Raw genomic sequence first — 25,464 nt, 5'->3', positions numbered from 1 at the left:
ACCGCTGCTGTCACCCCTGCTGGCAGGCACAAGAACACCAACCCTGCCTGGCACAGCGGCTCCCAGAGGGAAGCGGCGTCCACGACGGCAGCAGCCGTGCATCACTGGACTCTCTCCAGCAGAGCGGGCGGGGCGCTGGTGGGAGCACAGAGATGAGAGTCACTTTGCCTGGCTGGGTCAGGTGTCACCTGCGGTCACCCCCGTCTGAGACTTGGGGATTGAAGGAATCTCGGATTTGCCCGGGATGCAGACTCCCTGGCCTTCAGAGATTTGGGCCACAGCCTCCCACGTGCATGCCTCGGGATTGGGAGGGCAGGACCACCTTGCTTTCAGCTGGAGGTCAGAGCCATGAGATCCCCTGGCTCAGCTGTCACTGGGGAACTTGAACCCACGTGTCCTGCCTGCGGACAGTCAGCCCCCAGGCCGGCTGCCTCCCCTTCCGAAAGTGATGGGCACAGAATGGGGGAGGCCTGGAGGACAGACCAGGGATGCTCACAGGGGCCTCTCTGGACTGGCATCTTCTGGAAACTGACCCTCCTGTTCTGCTGGCCCAGTGAACTGTCACACGCCACATGAAGGCTCTGGCCTGGCCCCTGCTCCAGGCTTAGGAAGTTGACATCTGTCCCTCTGTCCTGATTCCATCCATGGGAGCATGTGCGGTGACGTCCAAGGCCCAGCCCCGGGCCCTCCTCCTCTGTGTAAGGACCATATCCATGGCACGACACGAGCATAGTGCATGCCGTCAGGAAGAGGAGTGCCTCAGACCCTGGGGGCAGATTTTCTGATCACTCCCCGAGCCTCCCCTCTGTGAAATGCAGCTCATGAGACCTGCCTCGGCCGAGTTTGCAGGGGCCCGAGGGCAGGCCCTACTGGCACGGCACGGCGCAAATGCCCTGTTCACCTCCTGTGTGTCCCTGTGCCAGGCAGAGGAGGCTCAACAGATGCTGGCGATTTGGGTAAAGATCAGTGCCGGGGGCGTGGCTGTGAGGGTGGCCGTCTGCTCCCCTCTCAGGGCAGGGGAGCCTTGTCAGGCGGGACAGCAGATCACCCTCCTGACAGTTTGGTCCTTAGGGCCCACGGTTCTGCCGTGCGCCCCTCCTCCGCCCTGTCTGGGAGCCAGCTTTACCCAGAGGTGGTGGAGAAATGGCTGGATGCCCAGCCTTTGCCGCCAGCCTCCTTTCACTCTGCAGCCTGGCCCGTGGACCAGGGGCCTGCGGCGCCCTCCCTCTGGGGGCGGGGAGTCTGAGAGGCAATTAGCCTAATTGTTGTGGAGTGGCTGTGCACAGGGGGGAGCTCGGAGAGGGGCTGGGGGGGCTCTGTCTTTTGCCACTTCCTCTCTTCCCTTCCCTTCCCTCCATCACCCTGCTCGCTGAGCATCCTGCCAGCACATCTCTCTCTCTCTCACACACACACACACACACACACACACACATACACACACACACACACACACACACACACACATATACACACACACACACACACACACGGGGGACCCTCACTCCAGAAGATGGGAGTCGCTGGCCGTGAGACGCAGGAATTCAGGCAATGAATTCAGGCGGGACACCCTCACAGCCACATCCACTGGGCCGGTGATGCGGGCAGAGACACCTGGAGGGTCTTAGCTCCAGATCTTGATGGAGGGAGGGTCCCCCTGCCCAGCCCCTGCCTCCAGGCAGATGAGTCACGGCCCCCTTTCCACACACGGAGAGGTCAGGCTGTGCCCAGGGTCACCCAGACGTGGCGGCGTTAGGCTCTCAGGGTCTGGCACCAAAGGCAGGCCCACCCAGGGTGCAGGAGCCAAGACAAGGCCATTGGCCGCAGGGCCTTCCCGAGGGGCTGGCCAGGCCCTCCCTGGTCTGAGCCCCTCCTTGCCCGTTCCTTGGGCAGACCCAGCCCTTCTATCCCCTGTCACCGTGTCGTCAGGATCCAGCAGGGGGCAGGTGGCGCCCTGGCTCCAGGATAGCGCAAGTTGATTCACAAGGAGACTATTTGCAGAGGTATCTGGAGGGTGGGAGAGGGGAACAGCCAGGGACAGTGCACACAGCAACGGAGCTGTCGCCACCCCAGGCCTAAGGGCAGAGGAGGAAGCAGCAGCTGGAACCAAGAAGGAGGGAGGGTCCTCAAGCTGCCCCTCCGGAGGTCCCCTGTGGTCTGGGACAGAGCCAGCCGGAGACAGCCTCCCAGGGAGGGAGCCAGAGGAGCAGACACCCCAGCCCCGCCCTCACCAGCTGCACCAGCTCCCCGCCACCTGCCCTGTCCCCAGTCCGCCCTCTGTGTCCGTGGCCCTCAGTTCCCCTTTGCCCAGTGAACGAACTTTGATGTCCCCAGAACTCACTGGCTCCCAGCCACTGTTACTGTCGGCCTGGAGTGGTTGGTCCCAGCGGGGCCAGAAGCTCCTCCAGAGTAAAGGGAGAGGTGTGTCAGGACCGAGAGGAGAACGCGCGTCGAGAGAGACGGGAAGGGCCGGCGCGTTCAGGGCTGCTGCGGGCCCGGGCCGGACGGACGGGGACTGGGGACTGACGCGGAGTTCCCGGCCCGGCCGGGAGGAAGCCTCGCCCAAGGCCGGCCCAGGGAGCGGCGGCTGGGGTGGGGTAGAGGGGCCGGGGGCCGCGGCCGAGGCGGATCGCTGGAGAAACTTCGCTCTGTAGGGAGGCAGTGTGCGGGCTTTGTGGCTGAAGGAGCTGTGTGGTCACGAGGGTTTCCTTTTCCTCTCGTGGGGGAGAGGCAGCCAGTCGCCAGGGCTGCGGGCGCCTGCTGATGAGAAGAGCTGGACCCCAGCGTGCACCGCAGTGACGGTCACAGCCGGGAGCAGGGTGTGCGTCCCGGGGACGGGGCGGAGGGAAGGCCGAGGGCAGGACGAGAGGCCGGAGTTGAGCAGGTGAGCTCGGACGCTCTCTTCCCTGATCCACAGGAACAAGAAGCCAGGTCGTCCCCGAGCGGGTGTGGAGGGTTGGGGGGAAAGCGGGAAAGGGTCACTGGGAGTGGGTGGCGGTGCCAGGCGGCAGGCAGTGGTCTAGCGAGTCATCAGGGGGATTTTGTGCTTTTCTCCCCCGGTGTGGGCCACGGAGAGCAGCGGGCAGAGCTAATCTCACCGAGCGCGCCAGGCAAATGTGAGGACGGGGGAGGGACAAGTGTGCAGAGGGAGTGGGCGTCAGTGACCACGGTCTTCAGGTTCAGCCCATCCGTCCACCTGCTCCTCCATTCACTCTTGATCCAGCCACTTTTTTTTTTATTGAGGTACAGTTGATGTACCATGTGTTAGTGTCTGGTGTACAGCACAGCGATTCAGTTATACAGATATATATTCTTTTTCGTTAAAGGTTATTATAAAATATTGAATATAATTGCCTGTGCTGTACAGTAGGACCTAGTTGTTTATCTATTTTATGTGTAACAGTTTGTATCTGCTAATCCCAAGCTACTAATTTGTCCCTCCTACCCTGTCCCCTTTGGTAACCATAGGTTTGTTTCCTATGTCTGTGGGTCTATTTCTGTTTCGTAAATAAGTTCATTTGTGTCATTTTTTTTAGATTCCACGTATAAGTGATATCATCTGGCATTTTTCTCTCTCTTTCTAACTTACTTCACTTAGTCTGATCATCTCTAGGTCCATCCATGTTGCTGCAAATGGCATTATTTCATTCTTTTTTATGACTGAGTAGTTTTCCTCTGTGTGTGTGTGTGTGTGTGTGTGTGTGTGTTGTATACACACCACAACTTCTTTATCCAGTCATCTGTTGATGGACATTTAGGCTGCTTCCATGTCTTGGCTGTTGTAAATAGTGCTGCTGTGAACATTGGGGTGCATGTCTCTTTTCAAATTAGAGTTTTCTCTGTATATATGCCCAGGAGTGGGATTGCTGATCGTAGAGTAACTCTACTTTTAGTTTTTTGAGGAACCTCCATACTGTCTTCCACAACAGCTGCACCTGGTTACATTCCCAGCAGCAGTGCGGGAGGGCTCCCTTTTCTCCACAGCCTCTCCAGCATCTACCATTTGTGGACGTTTCAATGAGGGCCATTCTGACTGGTGTGAGGTGATACCACACTGTAGTTTTGATTTGCATTTCTCTGATAATCAGTGATATTGAGCATCTTTTCATGTGCCTGTTGGCCATCTGTACATCTGCATTGGAGAAATGTCTGTTTAGGTCTTCTGCCCATTTTTTGAGTGGGTTGTCTGGTTTTTTTCTTACTGAGTTGTATGAGCTGTTTGTATGTTCCAGAAGTTAAGCTCTTGTCAATCACATCATTTGTAAATCTTTCTCCCAGTCCGTAGATTGTCTTTTTGTTTTGTTTATGGTTTCCTTTGCTGTGCAAAAGTTTATAAGTTTGATTAGGTCTCATTTGTTTATTTTTGGGGGGTGGGAGGTAGTAACTAGGATTATTTATTTATATATTAATTTATTTATTTTAATGGGGGTGCTGGGGATTGAACCCAGGACCTTCTGCGTGCTAAGCATGTGCTCTACCACTGAGCTATACCCTCCCCCATTTGTTTATTTTTGCTTTTATTTCTGTTGCCTCAGTAGCCTGACCCAGGAAAACATTGCTACGATTTATGACCATCCACTCTTCATCCATCTTTCCATCCATCTTTCCATCCATCTTTTTATCCATCCATTCATCCACTCACCTCTCTGTCCATCTGTGCATCCATCCATCCATCCTTCCATCATCCACCCACCCACCCATCCAATGTGCACTGAGCACCAGAGTGCTGCGCTGAGTGCTGGGATGTGGGGATGGAGGGTGAGTGGTCCCCCATCTCTGGGAATTCACGATCCCCTGAGGAGCCAGACTTGTTCACAAACTGCTCTGAAATCATTTGAAACCATGAGGCCATCTGGGGTGACCTGATGCCTGGCAGGGGGAGTCCATTCAGCTTATGCTGCCAAGCCCAGCGTCTCCTTGCCTGTGGTTTCAACTGACGGGGAAGAAGGAAGAAAAGGAATGTGACAGGAAGTAGGGTCCCCCTTGTAGGTGGGAGGGGATTAACCAAGTTAACGTCTGCAGAGCAGGGAGTACCATGTGCTCATATGTGCCGACTTTATTTTCATGTCACAGATGTCCCTCGATGTCCTGTCTCACAGCTGCCTCCTGCCCACCCTAGAGCCCTCCAGACCCAGGCACTCAGGACCCCAAACACACCGCCGGGTCCCCCTACTGGGTTGCAGGCGCCCCTGACAGTCTGGGCTCCAGGCTCCAGCCCCTGAACCATGTAGTGAGAGTGACTGGCAGCTGTCACTCTGCCAGAACAGGACCCAGGGAAGAGGGCACTGGGGAGAGGTGTGGGTGGGGTGGAAAGGCAGCAGATAGGAGAGGAGCCCCCCTTTCTCGGGGCCATGGAGGAGGTGGGGAAGAGGGGGCACTGGGAAGATGTAAGTTAGTGAAGGTTCTAATCAATTATTTATCAGTTAATTGATCTCCAGAGGCTGCTGACAGCGCCCTCGCCCTCACCCGCGCCCCCCCACACTCTCCCCACCCCAGCTCTCCACCCTCCTGCTCTCCCGGGCTCCCTGCCCTGCCTCCCCCCATCCTGATCCTCAACATCCTGGAGCCCAGGTGCCCCTCCACCCCTGCACGAGGCACGAGGCTCCCGCCTCTCTGGCCCCTCTCCTCCCTCATCCTGAGCCCACCCCTTCTCCCTCGCAGCCCAGCCGGGAGCCAGGGACATGGTCTGCGCGTTGGCCGACTGGGTAATGGGGCTTCCCGGCTACTTGGGAGCAATGAGGCAGGACCCTCCAGCGAGGGGCGGGCCCCATGAGTGTGAGGGCGCGTGCGCGTGCGTGTTCCCCTCCTCTTGTCAGGAGTGTGAACACTGCCCCGGCTTCTGCAGAGGGAGGGAGGGGAGCTGGGGCTGTCATACAGAGGAGGAGGACAAGACCTGCTCATTCGGTGCCAAGAGTCCCCCAGGAGTGAGGGGTGTCGGCACCATGACGGCAGAGGCTGGCACCGGGGGGTTGGGGGGCAGGGCGGGGCTGGGCCCGGACTGAGACTTGGGGCCTCAGGCCTCCAGCTGGAAGGGAGATGGGCAGGCAGACGGTGCGCAGAGGCCAGGGCTGTCCAAGGCAGAACACCCAAGTCTTCTGCTCAATCTCCATTGCTCTCGTGTGGCCAGTCCCCCCCACTCTAACAGGTGGTTCAACATCTGGCTAGTTGAATTTGCTCTCCCACTGGACATCAGACCCCCCACAAGGGCAAGGGCTATCCACTGGAGCCCCGAGCCTGGCCCCCCCAGCCTCCCGATAAATAGTTTGGGGTGAATAAACAGTAACCAGCTGAAGGAAGGGCAGAGAGCAAGCCGGTGTGCTCGCTGGAAGGAGCGCCTGTCTCGGGGGGAAGGTGGGCAGGATACAGACACTTAAGCATGCGGAGGTCAAAACATGCGGAGGCTGATGGGGGCCTCACATGAGGTCCTAGCCTCCGTAGGGCATCAGGAAAGCAGTGACAAGTCTCAGCCTGTCCACGTCTGTGCAAGGTCCTTCCACTCTGGGGGCTACTCCAGCAAGAGGAGGCACCTGTCCTTTAGGTGGTGGGGAAACTCTCTCCTGGGTTCACCCTCAGAAGGCCATTGGGTGCCTCACCTAGTCAGAGTGGCTGCTGTGAGCCTGCCCTCCGGTGTGTCTATGGTGAGGGACAGCGAGTGGGGAAAGCCAGCACCTGTTGCACCCCTGACACCACAAGGACCCCAGTCCCCCTCCTCCAGGGCTGTTCTTTATGACCCAGTATCAGTGGTTCTGGCTCTTCGCTGGAGGAAGTCTGGGGTGGGGTTGAGAATCTGTGATGCTGACCAGTTCCCAGGGGTGCCGATGCTTTGGGTCCTGGCTCCCCATTTGGAGAACCACTGTCCTGGGGCATTATTGGGCCCGACCAAGGGTCAGGGCTTCTAAGAGCCCCGGGGTGGTTGGGGTCAGGGTCAAGGGAGCATTTTCCCAGCAGGCCTTCCAGAGGACGGGGGGGATCTTTGGGACATCTCGGTGATCCTCAAGACAGAGGCCAGAACCCTGGGTGCCCCACTGACAGCACCTCACCAGGGGCCACCGTGGGGGCCGAGTTGTGCCAGGCTCCCTGTCTGCATGGTCCACTCCAGCTGTCTTCCCTGCAGGCTGTGAATCGTATTTCCTTACACCTGCTTGACTGATGAGAAAACTGAGGCTTAGAAGTCCTTCTAAGGCAGGAGGAGGCGGGTGTGGCTGTAGCGGTTCGCCGGGTGGGGCGTCGTGGTGCTGATAGGATGCTCTGTCTGGACTGGACCCACGTCAGTCTCCTGGTGCAAAAGCTTCACGAGAAGTCACCGCTGGGGACACTAGGTAGAGGGTACCCGGGATCACGCCCAGATATTTCTTACAGCCGTGTGTGAGTCCACAGTTATCTCAAAATATTTCATTTTTTTTAATTAGGTAGATTAAAAAGACAAGAACAATGCTTTGCTGTACTCGGGCCTGACAAGTTCACACAAGGGTGTCTCACCCCAGACCTGGGCACCCCTGCAGCCCTCTGAGCTGGTGCTCCCGGCTGAGGGTGCCCCGTCCTAGGGGGTCTGGAAAATGCTGCTGAAAGTACAGTGTCGAGACCACAGGGGCTTCTGGGGAGGGAGCAGTGTTGGGCCACAGCAGGGGTCTAACCAGCTTCGCGCTCTCCCTCCGCAGGGCAATCAGGACGCCACGGCTCCACCTGAAGCGATGGCCCAGCCCTACCCCCCAGCCCAGTACCCCCCTCCGCCACAGAACGGCATCCCCGCCGAGTACGCCCCGCCCCCGCCGCACCCCACGCCAGACTACTCGGGCCAGACCCCAGTCCCCCCGGAGCACGGCATGACCCTGTACACACCAGCACAGACCCACCCGGAGCAACCGAGCAGTGAGACCAGCACACAGCCCATTGCAGGGGCCCAGACAGTGCCGGTAAGGGCCCCCCAGCCTCAGAACTTCAGGGGGAGTGCCCGTGGGGAAGGGACCAGGGGGCTGTGTGTGGAGAGGCAGCCCCGTAGCGGGGGTCCCCCCACCCCTGGAAGGAGCTCCCAGCCTCCGAGCTCTTGACCATCCAACACCAAGGATCTTTCTGGTGAGCACCCCTACCCCCCGCTCCCCAGGCCGCAACTTCAGGCCAACTCTTGCCTCGTCTGGGAGATGGAGCGTGTCCTCAGCTGTCAGCGACCTGTTTGTTAATGGGAAGTGAGAGAAATGGCGAGGCTGGCGGCCTGGGCTCGCCTGGTGTCGTGGGGCGGGGGCGGGGGGCTGGCGGCAGCGAGGAGAGGCCCAGGCCCCAGAGCTGTCTCGGGTTGCAGGCATTCCTATCACTTCTAATCACTTGTAATCTACCTGCTTGGCTGCCCTCCAATCAGATAGCTTCAATTATGTGGTGGTAATGCAGCTCCAAGCAGAATATGCTGAGCCCGGCACTTCTCCGCGATTTCCTGATACCAAAGGCTCACGTCCAGGAGTGGCCGCCGCCCCAGCCCGACCTGGGGAAAGGTGGCCCCCCGGAGACCGGGCTGCTGCATCCCCCTCCCCGACCCCTCTGTCGCGTTCTCTGTGGGCCCACTCCCGGCTGAGCTCTGGGGCTACGGGCTCTTCCAGCCGGCCACGCTGGCTCCATCCCAGTGCTGGCTGGCGGGCACGAGGCAGGAGGCCAGCACACCCTACACCGCCCAGGAGCGGCACCATCCCAGCGGCCTTCCGATGGGTGCCAACCTCCGTGTGCCCCCTCAGCCCCCTAATCCAGCCTGGGTCCCAGATATTGCATGGATCCCCATCTCACCTCCCCTCGCCACGTGGGCAGGATCATCCAAACTCTCTGGAGAGGGAGCCCACCCAAGCTGCCCCCTGGGGTTGGACCGGACCCTCGTCTGGGGCCCAGCCAGTGCCCTTCTGCCTGCTCGGAGCGCTGCCCAGCCTGAGTCTGGGCCAAGCCATCAGATTTTCAATTCCCCCGGCGTCCCTGGTGCGAGGTGTCTGCCGTAGACACCCCCAGGTTTCCACCGACGGGAAAGGCAAGGCCACGGGCCTTAGAACTTCCTGGATGCTGCCACTTCTGCTACCTCTCATTTCTCAAATCACGACCCGTGTGTGCTCAGAAAAGAGAGAGGGGAAGGCGGGAGCCGGGGGCCTCACTGTGAACGGTCCGCCACCAGCCGGCCGGTCTCTTTGGGATGGACAACGGCAGACGGGGTGTGTCTGGACGAACCTCCTGCCACCTCCCTGTGAACAACAGCTGAGCCCCAGGGGTTCGCCCTGGACGCAGACCCAGCAGATGAGCAGACTCGCAATCAACGCCGAGGCCGACAGCTGACACCCCCGCGGCAGGAACAGAGGCCTCCCATGGCAAACACAAAGGCGGGGGCCTTCTTGTGCCATGCGGGCGCTGAGCCAGCACTGGGGGCGCGCGGGAGGAAGACCCGCCCCTGCCCTGCGGGGGCCGTCACTTCCCACAGGGCAGGGGCGGAAGAGCGGACGGGGTCAGTGCTGACCTCCGCCCCGTGCCTGCGAGAGTCCACGGCCCCGGAGAGGACCCGGGTCTCCCGGAGGGAATCCAACCAAGAGGCCGGAGTCTCCCTGCCCCGCCGAGCGCCTCCCAGGAAAGCACCTGGGCCAGAGAGCCCCCCGGCCTGAGGACCTTCCTTTTCTCTGGCTGGCTGGGGTTTCTTCAGTCCTGTGAGGGGGTCCGGATCTGCTGCTCTTCTGTCGGGATACAGAGACGGAGGCCCCGCAGGTGGAAGTTACTGGGTTACCAGGTGACCTCGAGGACACCCAGAGCCACACAGCAGACTCGGGCCGCCACTAGAGGGCGTGAGTGCTCTGACCCGGAGTGTTCCTTCAAGCAGAGGCCTTCCACCTTGGGCGGCTCTCAGATTCCCGGAGCCACCTCTACCTAGACAAACTCCTGGTACTCCGAGCCAGCAGGCAGTGCGGACTCCCAGCTTTGGCCCAGACCTGCCCTCTCCTGGCTGACGAGTCCATTTGTCATCATAGCGCCAACTACGTTCCTCTGTCAGAAGGCACCCGCCCCACTGTGCAGGGCCCCCTGGGGTAAGGGATGGGGAGCCCACCTCCCGGGAGCACGCAAACACTCAGGGTCCCGCAGGTCCCCGGCAGGGGTCCTCCCCACCCAGCTGTCCACCCTGCGTCGTGGGACGTCCTCTCAGAAACTCCTGCCCCTGTCCCGCAGCGTCCTCTGGGGCCACCTCATCTTTGCGCCGGGGGCCTCGCAGGCCCTGCCCCGTGGCTGTGTGTCCTCCCCCACCGGCAAGTGCTGCAGCATCAGAAGCTCCACCTGAAGCAGTGGCCTTCGGCCCCCTGCGTTCTTGGCCCCGGGGGCTTAAGAAAAGGGAAAGGAGCTGGCCCTTGTGGGAGCGCACCAGCCCAGGGTGAGCCTCAGCCGGGTGCCGCCCCCACGCAGGCGGGCTGTGAGCAGGCAGCGCGGCCCAGCAGAGAGTTCCCGGAGCACAGCGCCCTGCAGAGTCCAGAGCGGACGCACAGCTCCGCCTGAGGTTCTGAAGAAGACTTGGTGCGTGGATGGCTCGAGGCCGCATGCAGAGAACGCCTCCTGCAAAGGCCGGATCGCCGCCCACCAGGGGTGAACCACGTCCCGGCATGAGTGCCCGGGAGGTCTTGGAGGACCAAAGGTGAGGGGAGATGGGGCCGCAGAGAAGGGGCCTTTCCAAGAGCTGCTTCCTCCTGTGTGCCATCAGCCAGCCTGGCTCCATCCCCGTGATGGCCACCGGGGCCTGACCTGCTGCCTGAGGCCCCACTGGCCCTCCTGGCCCCTGCCCGGGGCCCTCTAGCCTCTCCCTGTGCTGGGCTTGGGGAGGCCCAGGCGAGGATGCAGAATGCGAGGGTGGGAGATACACCGCCCCACCTACCAGGGGCTGGGCTCCTGCCTTGAAAGGGGTGGGGGCCCCTGATGGCGAAGGCGACACAGATGGGGGGACACGGAAGCAGAGCCACGGAGAGCAGTTGTGGGGGAGGCGTGTTGCTGCTGCTGTTTCTCTTCCCCCCACGTTTGAGAACGAAAGGCAGAGATGGCTTTAAGAAAAGGAAAAGGGAACTCAGGTCCCTTGGAAGGCGGCGCAGGCTGCCTGGGCCTCCGCGATAAACATGGAAAGGCCTCCGTCTCCCCTTGGGCAGCCAGTGCTCCGGTTCCCTCTGGGCTTCTCCACACGTCTCACAATTTCACAGTCACTGAACCCGTTTATCTGCCTCTGTCCGCAGCTGCGTGTGGGCGCAAGGGGGCTCCTTGCTTACTTGTGCCCTGCCCCCATCACCCCATTTCTCCCACCTCACTCTCAGCTACTCCCCTAAGGGCCTTTGGGGTGGGATGCAGAGGCAGGAGACCCTGGACCTTAGAGACACACAGTGGGCTCAGTCCTGCTACTGGCAGGGCAGAAAGGACATCCCAGCCCGGCCCCAGATGCCCCAGCTTCGTCAGTGCCCCCCACCCCACCCAGGGCTCTCCATCTCCTGTGTGTGAGCTGGGCCATTCCCATTGCCAGGTTGCGCTGATTGCTGCCCTCTGCTGACCCAAAGTCAGCATTGCATGCCCTCTCTCGCTAGTTTCCCAACTCCGGGTGAGTCCATTAGTCACTTGTAGCCAGGAGCAGAGGGCACAGGTGTGTGGAGTGCATGAGGTGGGGGTGTGTGACGGGGCACTGGGCGCGCCTTGACCACTGCAGGGGAGAGCCACAGCCTGTTCTAGCCAGAGAGCAGGGCTCAGACCTCTGAAGGATCAGCAGACGCACGACCGGTTCTGCTTTGATTCAGGGGCTGGGACGGGCGGTCAGGAGGTCAAGCACAGGCCTGCTTGCTGCCTGGGACAGAAAGAGCAGGACAACTGGGGACGGGGCTGGGCTGTTGGGCATCTCCAGGTCCTGGGTTTGGGGGAAAGACCCCCCAAGCGTCCCCAAAAAGTTCAGAGGCTTTGCCCATCAAGAGCGAGGGCCTGTGCCGGCCAGACCGGGACTCTCGGAGACCTGCCACCCGACTCCCCCCACACCAGCTGCTCCTCCACAGACACCTCCCTGCTGAAGGTGTGCTCCTGGGAGTGGGGGGCTGGCACCTGGTGAACCCCCAGGCACAGGCACAGGATCACCGCAGCCCCACACTGGGGCTCAGAGAACACTCGCTCCTCAGAACCGCGCCTGCCTCATGTGGAACGGCCAACCTGCTGCGCCCAAGGTCACACGTGTCCCCAGACGCATGAGAAGAGGGTGACTTCAAACCCACGCTTGGGAGTGTGCGCCCTGTGCTTCCCCTCAACTGGAAGCAGAGCTGAGTCTAAGGGACCTTCAAACAAGGTGCCCCTACCCCTGCAGACCCCCTCCCAGCTAGCCGCCCGGAGGGATGTGCGCCCAGGAGCTGCTGACACCCCTCCCCTCTCCTGCAGCACCTGCTGCCTGGGGCCTGGGCAGAGGCCTCCTGTCTGAGCGCAGGAGTTGTGGGAGCGGCCCTGTTCTTCCAGAAAGGGTGACTGGGGCAGCCATCAAGGGCAGCCACTCAGGAGCCCAGAGCCAGACCTCTGGCCCCTGGCTGCAGCTCAGCCTTGGCGAGGCCCCACCCCTCGGGCTCCGTCTCCTCCGCCACAGCGCAAAGCTCGGACACAGGGACCTGCTCCCCGTCCTGCCTCCGGGAGGCTTGTGGTACCTACCGGTCAGCGCTCCTTTAGTGGACAGACACCCACCTGGAGCAAAGGGCAGTTCCTGACAGCCAGTAGGAAGTGGTATCTGGCGTCTCTCCTCTTGGGCATCCTCAAGGTGTTTGCGTCCCAGCCTCTCACCGCCGGCCAGCTGCCTCTGCTCCTCCAGCCACATGGGAGACCATGGCCACTGGGACCACCATTTGTGCAAAGTCCAGCCCAAGCCTGGGGACCCCGCCCTCCCGCCTTGGCTCTCTCCAGGCGTATCAGACAGCCAGGCCCCTGAGGCCTTCATCTGGGGTCCTGTCCCAGAAGCAGACTCCCAGACAAAGGTTCAAGTCCAAGAAGTATATTTGGGAGGTGACCTCAGAAAACCTGGGAGGGGTGTCGGGACTTGAGGTAGAAAAGGGAAAGAAGCAATAAAAGCTGCATCTCGGCCCGTTATCCCCACGGGGAGGGGAGGGGGGCACTGGGTCAGAGGAGCCCCCAGAGGAGCCCAGCGGGAGGGAGCCGGCGTCTGTCCACCTGCCCTGTCTGTCACCAGCTCTGCTCCCGGACACTAACCACAGGCGCCAGCCCGCAGGTCATGATTACCAGGACCACCAGGCCCCTTGGTCAGTCCTCCCCGCAGTCAGCCCGGATGAGCCTGTCTTTGGCCCTAACGAGTCAGGAACCGACAAGGCTGAAGGCCAGCCTGGCTGTGAGCTGGGGGCCTGTCCCTTCTGAAGTCCCTTGGGAGACCCTTTGCACTCGCTGCCCAGAGGGCCTGCTCACCGCACGCGCCACGTCCGGGGCCTCTTCACAGCCTTGACCTCCTGGGGAGCTGGTGGGAAGGGGGGCCTTGCTTTGTGGCAGCTGTGTTTCCTGAGACCCAGGTCTTTGGGAGCCCCTTTGTTGACCAACATTCGGGTCTAAAACAAGGACCAGTTCTAAAGGCCTGGATGTGGCCACTGCCATGCCTTTGAAGACACGAAGCCCCAGAGCAGGGCCAAAATAAGAGGCAGCCCCGAGGTGGCCTCCGTGACGGGCGGCCACTACAGATGTGTGTGCCTGGGGATGGGCTCTGGGATCCATCCAGTTTCTCACCTGGCCTGGAAACCAGAACGGTGCCCGTGCTCCCAAGAGTCGCGCTGTCAGGGGAGGGGTACACGCATGGCCGCAAGAACCGCAATAGCCAAGGGACTGAGGTCAGACCTCTGTGGCCAGGCCAAGCCGCCGGTGGTGGGGGGAGAGCGCAGTGGGCTGGGGAGGCCTTGCCCTGCGGTGGCGTCCTGAGCACAGCTCGGGCAAAGGCTCCGAGGTGGGGCCCCTGAGCCTCTGAGGTTGAGGTCCTGCTGCTCTGAATCTTGAGCGAATCACCCCCCCGGATTCCCTCGAGGATCCCGGCCCCGGGATAGGGGAGTCCAGGAGGCTTGGGGAAGATCTGGTCTTTAGAGCCTCCCCTGCTACGGGATGGGAGCTGAAGGGGTCCTTCCCCACAGCAGACAGACGAGGCGGCACAGACGGACAGCCAGCCGCTCCACCCCTCCGACCCCACAGAGAAGCAGCAGCCCAAGCGGCTACACGTCTCCAACATCCCCTTCCGGTTCAGGGACCCCGACCTGCGGCAAATGTTCGGGGTGAGTGTGTGCGGTCCCCTCCATCTGCGCCCCCCACCCGTCCCCACCCTGCCCCTAGCACGGAGCCAGGGGGTCAGAGCAGCTCCCAGGGTTTCCGGCCTCCCACTGCCCTCCAGGTCCAGCCCCTCCCTGACCCGAGCTGGGAGGTGGGAGGGCCCAGGAAGGACACAGGCTCAGGTGGAGGGATCTGTGTGGCTACCACCCCCAGCCCCCAGGCAGAAATCCACCCACCACCCTCACCACCTGTCCTCAGGGCTCATAGAGTCCCCTCAGGCTCTGGGCCAGTGCAGGCAGGTTATCACTCTGCTGGCCCGTCCTTCTGACCCCCGTACCCCCAGAGAGCACCTGGAGGGGCAGCCCAGCCTCCTGGCCTCACACCCAGCAGCCCCTGCCTGTCCTGTGTGCTGGGCGCCAGGCACTCAACCTCTCCGGCCCCGCCTCCTCCAGGCTGTGGGTGGGACGACAGAGAACACAGGGTGGGAAGCAAGCTCGCGTTCCCATCCTGGATTCTCCAGGCTGTTCCTAGATTTCTCTGTAGGACTCCAGCTGGTTGCAGGGTTACTGTGACAACCTGCAGGGCTGCCCAGCGGGTGGGTGAGGGGGCAGCAGCCTGGGTTCAGCCCCGCACCCAGGCCCCCAGCCTGCTCTGGCCCGTGTTTCTTCCCTCCCCCCATGCTGCTTCTGCCCCAGACTCTCCACCTGCCTGTCCTATGCCCCCTCTCCACTTCTGCCCCAAGTCAGGCAGGCCCTGTCCCCTGAACCCCAGCCCTGCCCTCGGGTCACCCCTCAGCCCAAACAGGAATTGTCAGGCACAGGGGAGGTGGCCTCGGGTGGACCCTGCCCCCACACCTGCCCTTGCCCCATATATCCACTCCCCTTCCTGGGGGCCAGACCCCACTGGATCTGACCCAGTGGAGTGCAGGCAGGATTTAGAATCATCAGAAGATGAGGGCTTCTGCCCCTTCTTGGGCCTGGGCCTGGGCAGCTGCCAAGCCCCTCTGAGCCTGGGGCCCCTACTTAAGCCAGTGCTGTCACTAGATCGGTCCGCTTGGACACCCGTCTGGTCCTCTCATCCTGGGCCTCAGCACACTGGGTCCCCACAGGCGCCCACCAGCTCTTCGCCCGGCCCCACAGTGGGGGTGCACCAGCCTCCCTCTCTGGTGCTCGGCAGGGCTGGTACTGCCTCGCTGTCTGGCTCCATGTGACTCACTTCCCCCGTGTCACCCACCTCCTGAATGTTACGGGGTGAAGGCAAAACCCATCAACTGTGTGCCCTGGAGGCCTCAGGTCCTCGACTGGCATTTTAGGGGACCTGGTTCACAGGTTCCCGGTCTCACCGGCCAGTAAGGGAGACAGGGCTGCCCCTTGGGGATTCTGGGCCAGGGATGGGGCAGGTAAGGGGCAGCCAGAGCGTCTGGGCCCAGCCAAGTCATAATGTTGTGGTCGGGCAGAGCGGCCTGGGTCACTGCCCTCTGCACCCCACAGCCCAGCCCCAAACAGCACAGACGGCAGGCAGCACGGGGTCCCTGCCAGGCACTTTGTCTCTTCCAGGGGCTCCTCTCCCCCTCAGCATCCCACCTTTTAAGAAGGGCTTATCCAGAGCCCTGTACCTGTTGTAGGTGAAGCAGGGCTGGCTGTCAGCAATTTGTGGCAAAGTCCCAGCAGGGAGTGGAGAGGAACACTGGTGACACCGCAGATGGGGCCAGTGTCCTGGCAGGAAAAGCTCTCTGCACCAGAAGATGGAGAGGGGTGTCCCGGCCCCCCCACCCTGCCAGGTTACACCAAGAGCCCCTCCTCATCCCTGCAGGAGGCAGAACGGGGGCCCAGGGCAGAGGACCAGATGCGAGCAGTTAGCAAGGGTCCCGTGGGAGCAGGCAAGCCAGGCCGGCGGTCTTAACCCACCCTCACCTGTCTCCCCCACCCCCGTCTCTGTCTCTGCAGCAATTCGGAAAAATTTTAGACGTGGAGATCATTTTTAACGAGCGGGGCTCCAAGGTGGGTGCCACCCAGAGGCCGCCACCATTACAGCGCCGGCTGTAGGTCCCGCCAGGCTAACGTGTGAAATGTGCGTTTCCGTCCTGGAGAGCTTCGAGCCTGAGGACCCCTGAGCGACACGGGTGCTTGTACTCCCCGCTCCTCCGCCCGCCCCCCCTCCACCCCTCCCGCTGTCTCTGTTGTTGCCGCCGCTGCGTTGCTGCCTCCTCTCCATGCTGCCCGGACCTCTCTGTCTGCACTTGGAACCCCAGCCCCTAGGCCTGGGTCCCCAGCCTCCCCCAGGGCCGCTGGCCTCCCTGGAGCTGCCTGGAGGCTTGGGGGAGGGCCTGCAGGGGGCAGGTGGGAGGGTGCTCCCTGCTCCTGGATGGGAAGACCCCCTCGGGGCTCCTGGGGTGTAGATGGGTGGGGCTGCCCACCCCAGGTCCAGAAGCCCAGCCGGGGTTACGGCAACAATCCTGGTCCCTGGTCAGGTCAGCGTCTCTTTTATTGCTTTGGCCTGTCCCCTTGGGTGCCAGGCGGTCAGTTCAGGCCAGCTTAGGCCAGGCCAGCGGCTGCCCCCACCTGGGGCCTCACCCCTCCTGGGCATCCTGCCGGTGGCACCAGGACTGACCTCTGGGCTGCCTGAGTCTCTCCTTCAACTCACCTGACTCAACCCCTCTCTCTCTCTCTCTCTCCCTCCTCCCCCCATTGTCCTGCCCCCTCCCACCCCCCCACGCCTCCTTTTTTTTCCTTTTTCTCATCCTATGTCTTTCTCTCCGTGTCTGTCCTTCTCCGCTCACAGGGTTTTGGGTTTGTAACTTTTGAAACTAGCTCAGATGCTGACCGAGCCCGGGAGAAGCTGAATGGGACGATCGTAGAGGGACGGAAAATTGAGGTGCTCAGATAAGTGTGCCGCGGCAGGGACGCCCTTGAGAACTGCCTCCGGTCACCCCGGGCCCCCGCCCTCCCCGCCGATGCCCTGCAGATGGCCCGGCCGGTCCTGGTGGCAGGGCCCCACTGAGGCAGGGCCGAGCACACCACCTGCTACCCACCCCTTGTGGGTCTAGACCTCAGACTCACCCAAGGGCCCTCACCCTGCCCCCTCCCTCTCCTTCCTGGAACAGCCCCCCTCCCAAGCTCGGGCTCATCCAGACGTTGGGAGGAGCCCCGGAAGTCATGTGTTTGAGGCTTGGCAGCTCCAAGGACCTCAGCCAGCCACGTCTGTCCCCTAGTTGGGAGGGGTTCATTAGTTCCCCGGCCCCCTCACCAAGGAGCCACAGCTGCCCAGGTCTCCCCCTGCCCACACTGCCCCCGTCTGCAGTCTGCCTCTGGTCTTCATCCCCCAGAGGGTCGGCAGCAATAAGCGGCCAGGGCCTAGAAAGGGAGCCAGCCCAGAGGAGCAGAAGGGAGAGGAGGCGAGGGGGCCCCCTGCCCCGCCCTGGGGGCTGCGTGTGCCCACTCAGGGCTGTGGCTCTGGTTCTGGGAGCTGGGCTTCCCGAACAGGCAGGGCAGCGAGGGCGGCCCGAGAAGGGAGGGGTCTTCCCATGGGAAGGGCGGTGGGAGGGCTTGAGGGGTGTTTCCAGGAGGGGAGGGGGTCCTGGAGGCGCTGACCTCGGCCAGGCTCCCGCCCAGCGCCCAGGGGCACAAGAGGCTGCGGCCCACCTGGACATGGGGGAGGCGGCGCGACCCAGACCCCTTCCCCGAGTTCCACACCTGCCCGGTTCTCTGCTCCCTCTGCAGAGGCCCTCCTCCTCCTCCCTCCTCCGTCCCACCCTGGCCCTCTGGGCAGGCTGACCGGAGGCTTAGATGTCTGGACAGTAGGACCCACCACCTTGGTGCCCACCTGCCCCCTCCCCATCAGCCTTGTCCCCACAGGCACCTGTGCCCCCTGAGAAAGGTCTCTGCTGGCCTCGAGGGGAAGGGGTGCTACCCCCCCAGGGAGGGGTGGCCACACTAGCGCCCACCACTAGGAGCACCTCGGCAGCCACTGGGCAGAGGCGTCTTGGGGACCGGTCTGTTAGCTGGGCTAGGAGCACTTTGTGCAGAGTCCGCCAGCCACTTGGGGTGCCAGAGAGTGGCTGGGGCTCGGTTTGTGGGAACAGCCATGTGAAGGGCAAGAGCCAGGGGCTGGACGTGGTGCCTGAGCCGGGGGCCAGGGCCTGGGCCAAGCGGGGCACCGGCCAGTGCTGGGAGCAGTGGTGGCCCGGGATCCCGGGAAGGGGAGCAGCATGGGGAAGAGAGGAGGCCAAGGAGGAGGGCAGGCCGTGGTGGGAGTCCAGGCTGGTGGCAGAGGCTGTCCCATGCCTCCTCCTGGGTGCCCCGGGGCCTCCTCCCCAGCCCCCAGCCCCCTCCCAGGTGGCCACGGAGAGTTCAGAGCAGGACTGGGGCAGCCAGTGGCCCACAAGCTAATGCTCCCCTCAGCCTCTCCCTCCCTCTCTCCGGGCAGGTCAATAATGCCACAGCACGAGTCATGACCAACAAGAAGACTGCGAACCCCTACACCAATGGTAAGGGGCCCAGGGGAGGCTACAGGGCCGCCGGCGGGGGTGGGAGCAGGAAGACCCCAGAATGCTGGAGGCTGGCCTCCCTGGATGCTGAATGGCCCTCGGGTCCCAGCTCTGCCACCATCAGAAGGCGATGGGTCAGCGAGGCAGGAGGAGAGCTGGGCCCCGCTGCCACCTACACTCCCACAGCTGGTGAAACCCCCCTCCCCCCATATCGAGCACAGCACCCAGAGGCCTCGGATGGGCTTCAGGCGCAGGGGGACAGTGGCCACTTCCTGGATTGTTCCTTCTTTTCTAGGCACTGAGGGAGGCCTGGGCTAGAGGCGCTCAGTATTTAACGAGCATGATGACAATTAAAGGGACAGTCCCACCCCCCCACCCCCAGGCCTTGGAAACACTGGAAGGTGGAGGCCCCGCTGGTCAGTAATGTGCGTCAGCTGAGCGGTCTAGCGTGCGCACGCTTGGCACCTGACCGTATGCAGAGACGGCCGGTTGTGAAGACAAAACTGCTGGTGCTAAACGCTGGCTGTGGTGAGCAGTGGAGGGGCCGCTCTCGGCCGCCACGTGCCTTAACTCCGCCAGGTGAGGGAACTGGCTTGAGCGTAGCCGGCAACACGCCGGGGCCTCCTGAGCCCCTTCCCCTTGGGAGGGAGCAGCAGCCCTGCTCGGTCAGGACGCACCTCCTGCCAGGGCGCGGGCTTTGCTTTCCCACCCCCAGCGGGGACGGAGTGGACTGAGCCGCCCCCAGCCTCTTCCCTGTCTGGTCAGACGCACGTGGAGCCAGCGACGAGCCAGCATGGAAAGCCTGGGGCGGGACAGTGAGCGGATCTGTCTCCTGACCTGCCAGCTGGGCCTCCCTGTCTGACCTCCTAGGGCAGGGCTAGGGCTCCGGCCCGTCCCTGTTTAGACTAGATTGTCACTCCCATCCTGCTTTTTTGAGGACTGTCAGAGCTCAAGTTCTTTCTGAAAATCTGGGGGTCCCTGCTTTGCACCTGTCTGCAGCGCATGCTGGGGGTGACTTCTGTGACCTGGTGCTTGGCACAGGAAAGGAAGAGGTAGACATTTTGACAGGGTCAGGGTGATCATGAGGGCTGCCCACTCCTCTCCCGAGAGCCACGCGCCCCTGCTTTCTGGGTGAACATAGGATTCAGAAGGGAATCCATCCCTGAACAACCGCATTCTTAGCGGGGAATGGGCACGGAACCCATGCCGGTTGAACGGCAGGGAGTCTGGGGAGGGGGATTTGAAAAGAATCAAGACATCACTCTGCTCATTTCTGCAGCAACAACCATTTCATTTAAACATCTTCACTGGCCTGAGAGAGAGCAACCAGGGCTGCAGTGGGCTGGCCCTGGGCCCCCTGCAGGTGGCAGTGAAGCCGAGCTCATGGGCTTTGGTGACTAAAGGTGCAGCTTGACTTTGTGAACGCTCCAGAGGGCTCAGATTCATCAGTCAGTCTAGGGGCAGAAGTTTCTGCTGCAGGAAACAAGCTCACAGGTGTGACTAGGTGTTACTATTTGCCAAAGAAACAAAGGACCCACCCAGATGGGTCTCAGGCTGCCTCTGTCATGTGGGGTCCCAGGTGGTTTCACGGGGCCAGAACAACTGGCGGATGCACCTAGGATTCCAGAAGTGGCAGAGAGAGGTGCCAGGGCCATCAGAGGCGGAAGTGCACCCTCTCAGGCTGGACCCAGGAGGGCTGCTGGACGGAACTGGGTCATTGCCTCCAGGACTCTGTTCCATCACGGATTTTCACTCAGAAGACTCAGTTCTTGGGACTGGAGCCTTTCCTCCCTCCTGACCTGGCATTTATAGAAGATCACAGAGGCCCAGCAGTAACATTCAGCACAGACATCTGGGCTGCTTGTGGGATAGTGGACCAGGGATGTGAGGCAGCACACAGTCTCCTCTCCAGTGTGGAGAAGCGCCCCGGGAGGAGCAAGGCCCCAGAAACTCCATCCTGGACGCCTCCCAGCCACCAGCCACCTGCCCAGTAGTGGGGCTGTTAGAATCTGGGTTTGGGGATCACAGCTGGATCCTCACACACTGAAAAGGGACACAGAGCTGGGCCTGGGGTGGGCTGCAGGGATGAGACCCGGGGAAGCTGAGGGGCCAGGGCTGGGCCTGATCAAATGAGCCCACCCGCCTTCACTCCCTGACCACTTGGGGCTCAGCCAGCTGGTTTCCACCCCCAGAGCCACAGGTGGGAGCAGGACTTTGCCCTTGCACCTGGGTCCCTCGTGGGAGAGGAAGACCAGCCTTGGAGCAGCCGTCCCACCTGCAGAGAAGGGGAGGCTGGGGGTCAGCGAATGGCCAGGACCCTGGGTCTAGAATCCCACTGCTGGTTTGACTCTGGCTGGAATCTGGCTCTGCCACTCATCGGCCCTGTGATTCGAGGCTGCTATGCCTCCCTGAGCCTCTATTTGCTCCCCTGTAAAATGAGAGGGCACAACATCTACCTCGGTGGTGGGTCTAGAACATGCGGTAAAGTGCTCTGGAAATGCCAGCTGTCTTCCTCATTATCCCGAATCCCAAGGCCCTTCCTCCCCACCTCCTCCCAGGGCAGCCCTCCCACCAGCTGCTTTGGGGAAAGACAGACACAGGATAGTGAGAGCAGGACTCAACACGGGGAAAGGGAGCCCCTCAGGAGCTCCGTCAGCCCCAGATGGATGGACAGGAGGTGGAAGAGGTGGCCGGCTAAGGCCACGCACTTGCTGGCAGCCCTGACCCACCTGGAAGGCAGCCAGGCGCCACACAAGACAGCTCCCACCTTTGGGCTGTCAGACGCTAAAGCATGCAGGCCACCAGCACCCCCATCCCAACTGGGGGTCTGCAGTGCGTCCCACCTTCCTTCCTAGTGCTCTTCTGTAGTCAGTGCAGACCCCAAGCTGCTGGGGCTGGTGCCCTGGGGCAGGGGAAGCCCCTGGGCAGGCTAGGGAAGAGTGCAATTTGAAAAGAATCAAGACACCAGATGATGGGGGGAGTGGCTGGGTCCCTGTTCATTAGGGAGCAGAGGGCCCTCGGCCACTGCGGCTGCAGCTTCCCAAGCGGGGCCCAGGGTCTGTTCTCCTGTCTCATCCATCCACCCTGACTGCCGAGGGAGGGGTCCCGCTGGTCCTCCGCAGCGGCCACGCCCTCAGAATGTCCCCATGGGGCTCAGCCTGCAGTCTCTGGGGGTCCCAGGCATAGCGTGAGGTGGGGAGAGACTGGGGAAGACTGATTGGGTTTCTTTGCTTCTCTTCTAGGCTGGAAGCTAAACCCGGTGGTAGGCGCAGTCTACGGGCCTGAATTCTATGCAGGTAAAGTTGAGCAGCGCAGCGGGGCTGGGGCGAGCCTGGCCGGGTGTTGGGCCGTCAACGGCCAGGTCGTCCTGGGTGGGAGGCCCTGGCCTAGGGAGACGCGGCCAGGGGCGTGGCTAGGCAGGCACGTAGTCGGGTGGGTGTGGCAGGTAGAGGCGTGGTCGGGCGTGGGCGTGGCCAGGCGGGTGTGGCCAGGCAGGAGGCGTGGTTGGTAGGGCGTGTCTCGTGAGGCTGCGGTCAGGCTCCAGCCCTCCTGCTTGCCCTCCTTTCAGCATTCCCTCTCACCCTGTCTCCTTTCGGGGCCCCTTTTCCTGCAGTGACGGGGTTCCCCTACCCCACCACCGGCACAGCCGTTGCCTACAGGGGCGCGCACCTACGGGGCCGGGGCCGGGCCGTGTATAATACGTTTCGGGCTGCGCCGCCTCCGCCCCCCATCCCGACTTACGGAGCGTGAGTACCTGGGGGGCACAGGGAGGGAGGCTTGGAGAAAGGCCCAGGGGCGTGGGGAGGGAGGCCTGGGGCAGCCAGAGGGGCTAGGCAGCCTTCCCAGAACTGCGGGGGGAGCTGGGGAACCCCAACCTTCACCCTGCAGTCACCTCCATTTCAGTACCCCCACCTCCACCCTGCCACGGGATCCCAGGGTCACTGGCATGCGGGGGACGTTTCCACCCCAGGACCTCGTCCCATGCTTTCATGGGTCGTGGTCGGCCCTGGAGCTCAGTGGACCTTCTCTAAGCCCTCCCTGGTCCATTCCCTGGAGTCCAGTGCCCTTGACCCCTGATGGCGGGACAGCGGCGTGGGGTGGAGCTGGGGGGGGTAAGCAAGGTGGGCCTGTGGGCCCCTGGGTTTGTGGGAGAAAGGAGCTGACCAGCAAGGGTGTTACTTTATTGTTATACCGAAACAGGGCCCTGGAGCAAACGCTTGTTAAAATGCCAGTCCCGTGGGCAGGGACGGCACCCTGCCCCCTCCCTGCTCAGCAGACTCCGGAGCCGGCCTACCCCGCCTCTCCAGCGTTCCCACCACTTTCTTGTCCGTTTGCTTCCAGGGTCGTGTATCAGGATGGCTTTTATGGTGCTGAGATTTATGTAAGTGCAGCCCCCAGGAGGGGGAGGGTGGAATCAGGCGTTTCATGTGTGTCAGTGAACAGTCAGCGTCTCCTCTCCCTGCCCCCCCACCCCCTCCCATCCTGGGAACCCAAGAGGGTGACCTCAGCACAGTGCGAAACCTGGCTTATTGGTGCTTGGGTGGGAGCAATAATAGAGCCCCCAGAAGCTGGATGAGCCAGGCACGTCGTCATTTCACAAGGTGCTGTGATTTCACAAGGTGCTGTGACGGGGGCAGTAGGTGACTCCTTCATCTCCCTAACCACATCGGGGTCACTGAATGAGTCCCCGAGGGCACCCCTTGTCCATTGCAAAGGCCCAGAGAGAGACTAAGAGGCAGGGGCTCCAGGGCGGACCCCTTGATGAGTCCTGTCTCTTCTCTCTCCCTTCGTGGGGCGGCACTCACCACCTCCTCTAGCTCGGAGCCCTGCGGACAACCCCCACCCCACACAAGGCCTCACTTCCATCCTGGGCGGTCACCTGTAATTCAACGAGCCGTTCCTGCCAGGGCTGAGACGTGGTCTGAGTTAATGCCCTTTGCACCTGACCCGTCCCAGGGTCCAGGGCAGCATCCGTGGCTTCGCCAGCATCAAAGTCAGGGGCGCAGCTGGCCTGGCGGCAGGCCTCTGAGCACCTCCTTTGTGTCCAGGCTTTGAACACAGTGAGATGTGTAATTGGCGCGCACCCGTGTGTGCCGAGTGCACAAATGGACGCACGAATGAATGAATGAATGGTGAATGGACACATGCCAGTTGATAGTCTGCAGCCCCCAGACCTCCACTAGACCAGAAGCCAGGAGCTCCCAGGCCTTCACCAGTTACCCCTCGCTTGGCCATAGTGCGGGTTGAAAGGCTGTATCTGCCCCACTAAGCCTGTGTGCCGTGTCCCCCCCACACTGCAGGGAGGCTATGCCGCCTACAGATACGCTCAGCCAGCAGCAGCAGCGGCGGCCGCCTACAGCGACAGGTACCTGCAGGGGTGGAGAGCGGGGCGGGGAGAGCGGGGCGGGGAGAGCGGGGCAGGGAGAGCGGGGCAGGGGCGCGGAGGAGTGGACGGTCCATAGGGCTGGGTTCAGATAGACAGGAAGCCTTACCCCCAGCTCAGGACCTGGCGGTGCCTCCTCCTGGTGGACACAGGGCCTGAACAGAGGAGAGCAAGTGAGCTGGGAGACCCCAAGCCAGCAAGCCCTCTTCTGTAATCACTTCCTGCCTGCACGGCAGGGGAGGCCGTGGGACACCCCAGTTCTTGGGTAGCAGACAGCTCCTCAGATGCCCAACTTGGAGGCCTGACCTCCCTCCCCGTGCTCTGCAGGCCCCAAGTGAGAAGGGTTACTAGGGACCTCTGATTCTGCCGCTGGGCAGGCCTCTGACCCTTCTCGGCTCCCAGGTCTGAAACCCTTCAGCCTCGAGGAGGGGCAGAGGGGCGTGGTGTGAGCCACTCGGGGGCAGCAGCCTCTGCGGGCTGTGAGCACACCCAGAGGCCAGAAGGTGGTTCTTTTTTGTTTTGAGGGCAGGCCCTCAGTGGGGGTGGCGTGGCCTGGCCTTGCACCTTGCCCTGTGGGCACCCGGTCTGTTGGTCGCAGAGCTCTTGCGTGGGGAAGTATGCAGGCCCCTGTGCACGGTGCGCAGGCAGTGGGCGCTTCATGGAGGGCAGCCGTTGCTGTGGCCTGGGGACTGCCTGGCCCGCCCTCCCAGTGGCAGGGGGCGCCTTCCTCTCAGCCTCATGCTGCGTCCCGTGCCTGGGGGTTTTGTTAGGTGCACCGCCGGCCAGCACTCAGGGTCAGCACGTGCTGGATGTGATCCAAGGGTGGCCGGCTGTGTTCCCCACACTTCCCTCCCAACAGGCAGGAAGGAGGGAGGGGCCTTGGGGTGCCGTCTGGGAGGAAGCCGGAGACCTGCTGCCACCCCTCACCTGCTCCGTCACCTCTCACACCCACTCCGTGTGCTCCCCTCCCCAGTTACGGCAGAGTCTACGCGGCTGCTGACCCCTATCACCACACCATTGGCCCCGCGGCGACCTACAGCATTGGAACCATGGTAAGGAGGCTGGGGCCGGGCTGCCCCTGTGCCGACTGCGGTGAGAAGGGGACGCGGTCAGGCCCTTAGAGGAGTGACCCCAACGTCAGCCTGGTGCCTGGAAGGACCAAGGCCTGGGTTTGAGTTGTGGGGAGGACTTGCCTCTTTGCGCCCTCATGGAGTTAGAGGGAGACAGGTCTGCCCAGATGGCCAGCTGCCCAGTGATGACCACCAGTCGTCTGGGAAGCGTCCTGGTGTGGCTTTCTGGGCCCTGTAACTAAAATCAGTCCGGGCCCACCATTCCCCCCACCAGG

General features: G+C 62.2%; 1 protein-coding gene across 7 annotated transcripts in view; it reads left to right on the top strand.

The window, feature by feature from the left end:
* The window catches only part of RBFOX3 (RNA binding fox-1 homolog 3), a 424,204-nt gene that overhangs the window by 363,127 nt on the left and 35,613 nt on the right, over positions 1-25,464 (top strand). For 6 of the 7 annotated variants that reach the window (XM_074343847.1, XM_074343842.1, XM_074343843.1 and 3 more), the window contains 10 exons: positions 7,656-7,910; positions 14,118-14,255; positions 16,197-16,250; positions 17,032-17,124; positions 18,676-18,736; positions 21,979-22,032; positions 22,350-22,482; positions 22,937-23,117; positions 24,037-24,101; positions 25,093-25,171. In XM_074343847.1, coding sequence (XP_074199948.1) covers positions 7,689-7,910; positions 14,118-14,255; positions 16,197-16,250; positions 17,032-17,124; positions 18,676-18,736; positions 21,979-22,032; positions 22,350-22,482; positions 22,937-23,117; positions 24,037-24,101; positions 25,093-25,171 — 1,080 coding nt within the window. In that variant the 5' untranslated portion in view covers positions 7,656-7,688. The remainder of the gene's footprint in view (positions 1-7,655; positions 7,911-14,117; positions 14,256-16,196; positions 16,251-17,031; positions 17,125-18,675; positions 18,737-21,978; positions 22,033-22,349; positions 22,483-22,936; positions 23,118-24,036; positions 24,102-25,092; positions 25,172-25,464) is intronic. The other variant, XM_074343841.1, reaches the window with a different exon arrangement.

This window comes from Camelus bactrianus, chromosome 16 (genome assembly GCF_048773025.1).
Source record: "Camelus bactrianus isolate YW-2024 breed Bactrian camel chromosome 16, ASM4877302v1, whole genome shotgun sequence".
NCBI classification, from domain to species: Eukaryota; Metazoa; Chordata; class Mammalia; order Artiodactyla; family Camelidae; genus Camelus; species Camelus bactrianus.
Note: the sequence above shows the minus strand (reverse complement) of the source record. Positions and strands in the feature narration are given on the sequence as shown.